General features: G+C 45.8%; 1 protein-coding gene across 7 annotated transcripts in view; it reads right to left on the bottom strand.

Annotated features, from left to right (window-relative positions):
- ccdc88c (coiled-coil domain containing 88C) overlaps positions 1–14,214 on the bottom strand; it is a 36,986-nt gene that overhangs the window by 14,382 nt on the left and 8,390 nt on the right. For all 7 annotated transcript variants that reach the window (XR_008607566.1, XR_008607564.1, XR_008607565.1 and 4 more), the window contains 5 exons: positions 4,841–4,910; positions 3,798–3,856; positions 3,116–3,199; positions 2,843–2,986; positions 2,593–2,765 (listed from right to left, as the gene is read on the bottom strand). Coding sequence is in view for 4 of the 7 variants with exons in the window: in XM_055053579.1 (XP_054909554.1) it covers positions 2,593–2,765; positions 2,843–2,986; positions 3,116–3,199; positions 3,798–3,856; positions 4,841–4,910 (530 nt within the window). In the remaining 3 variants the exon portion in view is untranslated. The remainder of the gene's footprint in view (positions 1–2,592; positions 2,766–2,842; positions 2,987–3,115; positions 3,200–3,797; positions 3,857–4,840; positions 4,911–14,214) is intronic.

Raw genomic sequence — 14,214 nt, forward strand, 5'->3', positions numbered from 1 at the left:
CATTAGCACTAACAACAACACTAACATTAGCACTAACAGCAACACTAACATTAGCACTAACAACAGCACTAACAACAGCACTAACATTAGCACTAACAGCAGCACTAACATTAGCACAGCAACACGCAACAGCAGCACTAACATTAGCACTAACAGCAACACTAACATTAGCACTAACAGCAACACTAACATTAGCACTAACAACAGCACTAACAACAGCACTAACATTAGCACTAACAGCAACACTAACATTAGCACTAACAGCAACACTAACATTAGCACTAACAACAACACTAACATTAGCACTAACAACAGCACTAACATTAGCACTAACAGCAACACTAACATTAGCACTAACAACAACACTAACATTAGCACTAACAACAGCACTAACATTAGCACTAACAACAACACTAACATTAGCACTAACAGCAACACTAACATTAGCACTAACAAAAACACTAACAACAGCACTAACAGCAACACTAACATTAGCACTAACAACAACACTAACATTAGCACTAACAACAACACTAACATTAGCACTAACAGCAACACTAACATTAGCACTAACAGCAACACTAACATTAGCACTAACAGCAACACTAACATTAGCACTAACAACAGCACTAACAACAGCACTAACAACAGCACTAACATTAGCACTAACAACAACACTAACATTAGCACTAACAGCAGCACTAACATTAGCACTAACAGCAGCACTAACAGTAGCACTAACAACAGCACTACATTAGCACTAACAACAACACTAACATTAGCACTAACAACAACACTAACATTAGCACTAACAGCAACACTAACATTAGCACTAACAACAACACTAACATTAGCACTAACAACAACACTAACATTAGCACTAACACAACAACACTAACATTAGCACTAACAACAACACTAACATTAGCACTAACAACAACACTAACATTAGCACTAACAACAACACTAACATTAGCACTAACAACAACACTAACATTAGCACTAACAGCAACACTAACATTAGCACTAACAACAACACTAACATTAGCACTAACAACAGCACTAACAACAGCACTAACAACAGCACTAACATTAGCACTAACAACAACACTAACATTAGCACTAACAACAGCACTAACATTAGCACTAACAACAACGCTAACATTAGCACTAACAACAACACTAACATTAGCACTAACAGCAACACTAACATTAGCACTAACAACAACACTAACATTAGCACTAACAACAACACTAACATTAGCACTAACAACAACACTAACATTAGCACTAACAACAACACTAACATTAGCACTAACAGCAACACTAACATTAGCAAACAACAACACTAACATTAGCACTAACAACAGCACTAACAACAGCACTAACAACAGCACTAACATTAGCACTAACAACAACACTAACATTAGCACTAACAACAGCACTAACATTAGCACTAACAACAACGCTAACATTAGCACTAACAACAACACTAACATTAGCACTAACAGTAGTGGGTGAGAAATATTATTTATAAGATAATTTATATTGCTATTTTCACCCTGTGGTTTGTACTATGAAGTATTTATTTTTAATTTAGCTCAACCAATTTTGTAATGTGCTTTGAGCTGAGCAGCGCTCAGAAACCAGAGAACAAACTGGAGGTGAGGCAGGCAGTTCTCTGGCCTCATGGCAGGGGGCGATCATGATCAGAGACACTGAGACTCCACACTGCAGATTGAGAGACAGCGAGCTAAACATACAGTAAATAAGTAAAGTGCAGCAATATATGTAATGTTTTCTATATTAAATCCTTTCTGCCCTTAAACAGATTTCTAAATATGGAGCTAAAGCAGTCTCAAAATTCAGCAGTGAACAGTTTTAGCTCCATATTTTAAGTGGATTTTCGATTGAAGCTGGAAACAATAGCTAAAGGAAGACCAACACCGGAGCTGAAGGGTTTGTTTCAAACTAGGAGACAGAGAGGTGATCAAAAGGCCTTTCCTGCTTCCTTTGTTCTTTTCTCATCTTGTGTGGAGGATAAACTTGGCTTTGAATGAACTGATATTTTTGTGCAGAATGAGTAACTTCATTTATAAGTAAAGGTGAGATGGCAATAGATTTGTTTAGTTTATTAATGAAATGTGCGTTTTGAGGGCTGCAGAAAGAAAACTTGACCCTCAAACTGCTGTTAGTTTAGCTAATAGCAGCGGCCACTTATTAATAATGGCAAAATAAACCTTAAGCCTGAAACCACTGCAACAGACTGGATGTTTTGTTCCTGGAACAGAAAGTGAGGTTGTTGTCAGTGGTTTGAGGTTGTTCCCTCTGCTGTGGATCACAGCATTAATTATAAATACCTACATTTCCAGGTTTCTCTGAGTCAAAGGAATTATTTTACCGCGGCAGCGCGGCGACGGATAGCATGTACAAGAAAAGTCTTTTTGCCCTCCAGCGTGAAATCTGCATATGCAAGCAACCACATGCAGGGCGTCCATATTTATAAATCTGATTAAAGCAGAGCCTGACCGGCGCTGAGGCTCGTCGGGCTGACTGGCACTAACAGCAGTGATGGCGGCGGCAGCGACTCACAGCTCCTGCCGGTAGCGGCGCAGCTTGGCCTTGGCGTCGGCCAGCTCCACGGCCAGGTGCTGCTTCTCCTCCTGGGTCGGCTCGGTTCCGGCCGGCCGGCCCGGCGTCCCGCCTCCCTCCGGGGGCCGTCGGTCGGACAGGTAGTCCCTCTCCAGGGTGAGGTCCAGGATCGCCTGGGGGACGGGGCAGAGGTTCTGTTGGACCCGCGGCTCGGATAGAACCCGTCCGGACGGACCGGACGCCTCCGTACCTCCGTGGCTTTGTCTCGCTGGTCGATGAGTTGCCGTAGGGACGCGGCCATGTGGCGGGACAGCGGCTCCAGCTCCTCGGGGACGAGCTCGGCTCCATCGTCCAACCAGGACAGATCCAGGACGTTCAGCGGGTTGTGAGTGACCTGAAGCAGAACCAGATTCACTCCCTGGTGGAGCTAAGCCCTACAAGCTCCTCCCCTCATAGCCCCTCCCTCCTCGCTGAGGTTCTGACCCGGGCAGCAGAACCCCCAGAACCTAGGCCCGGTTCTGACCTCCTGGATGTGAGAGACGATGGCGGCCTGCGTCTGGATGTCCAGCAGCTTGATCTTGTCGATCATCTCCTCCTTGCGCTCGCTCTGAGGGCAGACAGGAAACATCAGCGGGTTCTGGTGCCGTGCGGACCCTCATGGCAGGTTGCTATGGTGATTCAGGGAGCTGGGGGGGCGATTGAACCTGACAGCATGAAAGCTTTACGTCAGAACCGCCTGCTGGTCCCACACGGAAATTCACTGGGTCTGCAGTGGTTCAGACGGATCCATCAGAACCTGCAGGTCCAATCAGAACTGGGAGTCAGTGACGCTGCTCCGGGCTGTGATTGGACAGGATGGTTCTGATGGAGGTTCAAACAGGCCCGCTTCAGTTCTTAGCTGTTCTGGCCAGCTGGGCTCTTCCTGTTCCAGGCAGTAAACGTTACACAGGTTTGTTTAACAAATTCCTGCCGGACCAAACATGGTAACCACCCCCTTACTGGAACCAGTCGGACCAGCGCCGGAAACAAAGGAAGAAACAGGAAACCCTCACCTGATGCTCAGGTTACAGCCAGAGCGCTCACACCATACCTCCCCTGGAGCCCCGCCCTCATGGAGCCCCGCCCTCACGGAGCCCCGCCCTCACTTAGCCCCGCCCTCACGGAGCCCCGCCCTCACTGAGCCCCGCCCATATGGCCAGACTCACCTGCACGGCGCAGCCCAACAGCAGCAGCAGCAGGCGCTTCAGCTCCTCCATGCTCCCCACTGAGGAGACAAAGCAGACTGATAGTGGGAGCAGCAGGAGCAGCAGGTGTAGGAGGAGCAGCAGGTGTAGGAGGAGCAGCAGGTGTAGGAGGAGCACTGTCTGGTTGTGATCGGTCTGACGACACTGAAACCTCGGCGCATGCAGCGAGCAAACGAGGCGAAGCCCCGTGTCGGTGCGCGTATCTCTTTAAGGAAAACCACGTGACCGATCCAGTTCCTGTGTCGTTTGGTTGTGAACGCGCCAAGTTGTATTAATAAACAGAAAATGTATCGACGCATTTGTGGGTTTTGTTGGATGGAGATAGTTTGTGTTGTTTGGCTTGTCATCGAAAACTATGGATCAACAAGGAAGAGGAAGTTTTCTCCCGTATGGATCATTTTGATCTTCTGACAGAGAATAAGGTCAATTATTATTCCGTTCTCGTTTCCACTATTGATCATTCTATTGATCATTCTTCTGTCGGGTTACTCCAATTTCTTTCTGAAGAATACTTTCATTAGTTTACATGGATTCACTTTTATTTCTATTGTAGATGAAATGTATACAACAACGTGATTATACTACATCATGTTGTATAAAATTGTACTAAATTTCGTCCTAAAAATGAATTTATGTATGATCTAATTGCACTTTCAATTTTTCAAGATAGAAATACGTCAGAAGAAAGAAACTGCAGCATTCATCTCGGCTGATTTGTAAACAGTTAAAATTGACCAATCGCCTTGGCCCAAAGATGTTAATGCAGCTGATGTTTCTAAATGAAAATGTGTAAATGAACCTTGTTTAGTCTGTTTCCAGGCTTTATTGAAGTTGCCTGCAATTACTTTTTAAATCCAGCAGATGTCGCCATTGAGTGATACAGCAACACAGTTTCAACACAGTGTCGACACAGTTTGGGAAATACACCCTCATCTGCCCATCACTACTGCCTGGTTCTTCAGACGGCACTGGGAAGACTGGGAGCAGATCTCCAGGTGTGTTACCTGACATGGGGTCGTTAGCGATGAGCAGGATGTTGGGAGGCGGCATCACTACCAGCTGCTGCAGCGTCTCCTGCAGGAGAACCATCATCATCATCATCATCATCATCATCATCATCATCATCTTCATCATCACCATCTTCATCATCACCATCTTCATCATCACCATCATCCTCCTCCAAGAACCAGGCTTGATTTTTATTTCAGGGTAATTGAAATGTTATGGCTCAGGAGGTCAAAGGTCAACCTAGCAATGGGGCTTCGACAAACCGTTAGAACCAGACCGGTTCTGGACCATTTCATTCCGGACCACATTCCTCATTTACCCTCATTCTGTCCAAGCAGTGACACAGTAGAAGCATGCATACCGGTTCTGACCCGTCAGCAGGAAACAGCTGCTGTCTGGGTCAGGAAGTAGCAGGGAGGGAACCGCGCCATTCCTCAACATCCGACCCCAGTCCCAACACCTGACACGCCAGGAGCCGGAGGGAGGGCCAGAACGCAGACAGAGGAACCGGGTCACAGGTTCTGTTCAGAACCAGCACTGTCCGGTCATGGAGGATCAGTTGACTGCAGGCGGTCCGGTTTCACCAGAACCACCCAGGCTGAATAAAACATTGGAAATACTGTTTTATAGGCCCCGCCCACATTGAGGCCCCGCCCACCAGACCTGCTGGCAAAGGCAGCAGAGGCTCTGGGAGTCGAACTCACTGACATATCAGGTTCCTCTGCTGGTGGTTGCCCTCAGTTACTGGGGAGACTGGGAGCCAACCAGTCAGAGTGTCTGCTGGGACCTCATCTCATTAGGAGCAAACCAACACCCTGCATGGGGGGAGGGCCGTGTGTGTGTGTGTGTGGTGTGTGTGTGTGTGTCTATGTGTGTGGGGTGTGTGTGTGAGCTGATCTGCACCCTGACAGCCTCTGCAACTCATTAACTACTGGTTAAAACACGAGGCGGAGATTAACAGCAACCTGACCCACTAACACACACTAACACACACTAACACACACTAACACACACTGACACACACTGACACACACTAACACACACTAACACACACTGACACACACTGACACACACTAACACACACTGACACACACTGACACACACAGTAACACACACTGACACACACTGACACACACTGACACACACTAACACACACTGACACACACTGACACACAGTAACACACTGACACACTAACACACTGACACACACTAACACACACTGACACACACTGACACACACACTGACACACACTGACACACTAACACACACTAACACACACTAACACACACTGACACACACTGACACACTAACACACACTAACACACACTGACACACACTAACACACACTAACACACACTGACACACACTGACACACACTGACACACACTGACACACACTAACACACACTGACACACACTGACACACACTGACACACACTGACACACACTAACACACACTGACACACACTGACACACACTGACACACACTGACACACACTAACACACACTGACACACACTAACACACACTGACACACACTGACACACACTGACACACACTGACACACACTAACACACACTAACACACACTGACACACACTGACACACACTGACACACACTGACACACACTAACACACACTGACACACACTAACACACACTAACACACACTGACACACACTGACACACACTGACACACACAGTAACACACTGACACACACTGACACACACTGACACACACAGTAACACACACTGACACACACTGACACACACTAACACACACTGACACACACTGACACACACAGTAACACACACTGACACACACTGACACACACTGACACACTAACACACACTGACACACTGACACACACTGACACACACAGTAACACACACTGACACACACTGACACACACTGACACACACTAACACACACTGACACACACTGACACACACAGTAACACACTGACACACACTGACACACACTGACACACACTAACACACACTGACACACACTAACACACACTAACACACACTAACACACACTAACACACACTAACACACACTGACACACACTGACACACACTGACACACACTAACACACACTAACACACACTAACACACTGACACACACAGTAACACACACTAACACACACTGACACACACTGACACACACTAACACACACTAACACACACTAACACACACTGACACACACTGACACACACTAACACACACTGACACACACTGACACACACTGACACACACTAACACACACTGACACACACTGACACACACAGTAACACACTGACACACACTGACACACACAGTAACACACACTGACACACACTGACACACACAGTAACACACACTGACACACACTGACACACACTGACACACACAGTAACACACACTGACACACACTAACACACACTAACACACACTGACACACACTGACACACAAAGTAACACACACTGACACACACTGACACACACTGACACACACAGTAACACACTAACACACACTGACTCACACTGACACACAGTAACACACACTGACACACTGACACACACAGTAACACACTAACACACACTGACACACACTGACACACACAGTAACACACACTAACACACACTGACACACACTGACACACACAGTAACACACACTAACACACACTGACACACACAGTAACACACACTAACACACACAGTAACACACACTAACACACACTGACACACACTGACACACACAGTAACACACACTAACACACACTAACACACTGACACACACAGTAACACACACTGACACACACAGTAACACACACTAACACACACAGTAACACACACTGACACACACAGTAACACACTAACACACACTGACACACACTGACACACACAGTAACACACTAACACACACTGACACACACTGACACACACAGTAACACACACTAACACACACTGACACACACTGACACACACAGTACACACACTGACACACACTGACACACACAGTAACACACACTAACACACACTAACACACACTGACACACACTGACACACACACTCACACACTGACACACACAGTAACACACACTGACACACACACTGACACACACTAACACACACTGACACACACTGACACACACAGTAACACACACTAACACACACTAACACACACTGACACACACAGTAACACACACTGACACACACAGTAACACACACTGACACACACACTAACACACACTGACACACAGTAACACACACTGACACACACACTGACACACACTAACACACACTGACACACACTGACACACACAGTACACACTAACACACACTAACACACACTGACACACACAGTAACACACACTGACACACACTGACACACACAGTAACACACACTAACACACACTGACACACACTGACACACACAGTAACACACACTGACACACACACTAACACACACTGACACACACAGTAACACACTGACACACACACTAACACACACTAACACACTGACACACACAGTAACACACACTAACACACACTAACACACTGACACACACAGTAAACACACACTGACACACACACTAACACACACTGACACACACAGTAACACACACTGACACACAGTAACACACACTAACACACACTGACACACACACTAACACACACTGACACACACAGTAACACACACTGACACACACAGTAACACACACTAACACACACTGACACACACTGACACACACAGTAACACACACTGACACACACTGACACACACTGACACACAGTAACACACAGTAACACACACTGACACACTGACACACAGTAACACACACTAACACACACTGACACACACTGACACACACAGTAACAACACTAACACACACTGACACACACTGACACACACAGTAACACACACTAACACACACTGACACACTGACACACACAGTAACACACACTAACACACACTAACACACACTGACACACACAGTAACACACACTGACACACACAGTAACACACACTAACACACACAGTAACACACACTGACACACACTGACACACACTGACACACACAGTAACACACTAACACACACTGACACACACAGTAACACACACTAACACACACTGACACACACTGACACACACAGTAACACACACTAACACACACTGACACACACTGACACACACAGTAACACACACTGACACACACTGACACACACAGTAACACACACTAACACACACTGACACACACTGACACACACTGACACACACAGTAACACACACTGACACACACTGACACACACTGACACACACACTAACACACACTGACACACACAGTAACACACACTGACACACACACTGACACACTAACACACACTGACACACACTGACACACAGTAACACACACTAACACACACTAACACACACTGACACACACAGTAACACACACTGACACACACAGTAACACACACTGACACACACACTAACACACTGACACACACAGTAACACACACTGACACACACACTGACACACACTAACACACACTGACACACACTGACACACACAGTAACACACACTAACACACACTGACACACACAGTAACACACACTGACACACTGACACACACAGTAACACACACTAACACACACTGACACACACTGACACACACAGTAACACACACTGACACACACACTAACACACACTGACACACACAGTAACACACACTGACACACACTAACACACACTAACACACACTGACACACACAGTAACACACACTAACACACACTGACACACACAGTAACACACACTGACACACTAACACACACTGACACACACAGTAACACACACTAACACACACTGACACACACACTAACACACACTGACACACACAGTAACACACACTGACACACACAGTAACACACACTAACACACACTGACACACACTGACACACACAGTAACACACACTGACACACACTGACACACACTGACACACAGTAACACACAGTAACACACACTAACACACACTGACACACACTGACACACACAGTAACACACACTAACACACACTGACACACACTGACACACACAGTAACACACACTAACACACACTAACACACACTGACACACACAGTAACACACACTAACACACACTAACACACACTGACACACACAGTAACACACACTGACACACACACTAACACACACTGACACACACAGTAACACACACTGACACACACAGTAACACACACTAACACACACTGACACACACACTAACACACACTGACACACACAGTAACACACTGACACACACAGTAACACACACTAACACACACTGACACACACTGACACACACAGTAACACACACTGACACACACTGACACACACTGACACACACAGTAACACACAGTAACACACACTGACACACACTGACACACACAGTAACACAAACACACACTGACACACACTGACACACACAGTAACACACACTAACACACACTGACACACACTGACACACAGTAACACACACTAACACACACTGACACACACTGACACACACAGTAACACACACTAACACACACTAACACACACTGACACACACAGTAACACACACTGACACACACAGTAACACACACTAACACACACAGTAACACACACTGACACACACTGACACACACTGACACACACAGTAACACACTAACACACACTGACACACACTGACACACACAGTAACACACACTAACACACACTGACACACACTGACACACACAGTAACACACACTAACACACACCACACACTGACACACAGTAACACACACTGACACACACTGACACACACAGTAACACACACTAACACACACTAACACACACTGACACACACTGACACACACACTAACACACACTGACACACACAGTAACACACACTGACACACACACTGACACACACTAACACACACTGACACACACTGACACACACAGTAACACACACTAACACACTAACACACACTGACACACACAGTAACACACACTGACACACACAGTAACACACACTGACACACACACTAACACACACTGACACACACAGTAACACACTGACACACACACTGACACACACTAACACACACTGACACACACTGACACACACAGTAACACACACTAACACACACTGACACACACAGTAACACACACTGACACACACTGACACACACAGTAACACACACTAACACACACTGACACACACTGACACACACAGTAACACACACTGACACACACACTAACACACACTGACACACACAGTAACACACACTGACACACACAGTAACACACACTAACACACACAGTAACACACACTGACACACACTGACACACACTGACACACACAGTAACACACTAACACACACTGACACACACTGACACACACAGTAACACACACTAACACACTGACACACTGACACACACAGTAACACACACTAACACACACTGACACACACTGACACACACAGTAACACACACTGACACACACTGACACACACAGTAACACACACTAACACACACTGACACACACTGACACACACACTAACACACACTGACACACACTGACACACAGTAACACACACTGACACACACACTGACACACACTAACACACACTGACACACACTGACACACACAGTAACACACACTAACACACACTAACACACACTGACACACACAGTAACACACACTGACACACACACTAACACACACTGACACACACAGTAACACACACTGACACACACACTGACACACACTAACACACACTGACACACACTGACACACACAGTAACACACACTAACACACTGACACACACAGTAACACACACTGACACACACTGACACACACAGTAACACACTAACACACACTGACACACACTGACACACACAGTAACACACACTGACACACACACTAACACACACTGACACACACAGTAACACACACTGACACACACTAACACACACTAACACACACTGACACACACAGTAACACACACTAACACACACTAACACACACTGACACACACAGTAACACACACTGACACACACTAACACACTGACACACACAGTAACACACACTGACACACACAGTAACACACACTAACACACACTGACACACACACTAACACACACTGACACACACAGTAACACACACTGACACACACAGTAACACACACTAACACACACTGACACACACTGACACACACAGTAACCACTGACACACACTGACACACACTGACACACACAGTAACACACAGTAACACACACTAACACACTGACACACACAGTAACACACACTAACACACACTGACACACACTGACACACACAGTAACACACAGTAACACACACTGACACACACTGACACACACAGTAACACACACTAACACACACTGACACACACTGACACACACTAACACACACTGACACACACTGACACACACAGTAACACACACTAACACACACTGACACACACTGACACACACTGACACACACTGACACACACAGTAACACACAGTAACACACACTAACACACACTGACACACACTGACACACACAGTAACACACACTAACACACACTGACACACACTGACACACACAGTAACACACACTAACACACACTGACACACACTGACACACACAGTAACACACAGTAACACACACTGACACACACTGACACACACACTAACACACACTAACACACACTGACACACACTGACACACAGTAACACACACTAACACACACTGACACACACAGTAAACACACACTAACACACTGACACACACTGACACACACAGTAACACACACTAACACACACTGACACACACTGACACACACAGTAACACACACTAACACACACTGACACACACTGACACACACAGTAACACACACTGACACACACTGACACACACTAACACACACTGACACACACTGACACACACAGTAACACACAGTAACACACACTAACACACACTGACACACACTGACACACACAGTAACACACACTGACACACACTGACACACACTGACACACACAGTAACACACACTAACACACACTGACACACACAGTAACACACAGTAACACACACTGACACACACTAACACACACTGACACACACTAACACACACTGACACACACTGACACACACAGTAACACACACTGACACACACAGTAACACACACTAAAACACACTGACACACACTAACACACACTGACACACACTAACACACACTAACACACACTGACACACACTGACACACACTAACACACACTGACACACACAGTAACACACACTAACACACACTGACACACACTAACACACACAGTAACACACACTAACACACTAACACACACTGACACACACTGACACACACTGACACACACAGTAACACACACTAACACACACTGACACACACTAACACACACAGTAACACACACTGACACACACAGTAACACACACTAACACACACAGTAACACACACTGACACACACTGACACACACAGTAACACACACTAACACACACTGACACACACTAACACACACAGTAACACACACTGACACACACAGTAACACACACTAACACACACTGACACACACACTAACACACACTGACACACACTAACACACACAGTAACACACACTGACACACACAGTAACACACACTAACACACACTGACACACACACTAACACACACTGACACACACTAACACACAGTAACACACAGTAACACACACTAACACACACAGTAACACACACTAACACACACTGACACACACTGACACACACTGACACACACAGTAACACACACTAACACACACTGACACACACTGACACACACAGTAACACACACTAACACACACTGACACACACTGACACACACAGTAACACACACTAACACACTAACACACACTGACACACACTGACACACACAGTAACACACACTAACACACACTAACACACACTGACACACACTGACACACACAGTAACACACACAGTAACACACACTAACACACACTAACACACACTGACACACACTGACACACACAGTAACACACACTAACACACACTGACACACACTGACACACACTGACACACACACTAACACACTAACACACACTAACACACACTGACACACACTGACACACACTGACACACTGACACACACAGTAACACACACTAACACACACTAACACACACTGACACACACTAACACACACTGACACACACTGACACACACAGTAACACACACTAACACACACTAACACACACTGACACACACACTGACACACACAGTAACACACACTAACACACACTGACACACACTGACACACACTAACACA

The sequence above is a fragment of the Poeciliopsis prolifica genome, unplaced genomic scaffold (genome assembly GCF_027474105.1).
Source record: "Poeciliopsis prolifica strain line A6 unplaced genomic scaffold, Auburn_PproV2 SCAFFOLD037, whole genome shotgun sequence".
In the NCBI taxonomy this organism is placed as follows: Eukaryota; Metazoa; Chordata; class Actinopteri; order Cyprinodontiformes; family Poeciliidae; genus Poeciliopsis; species Poeciliopsis prolifica.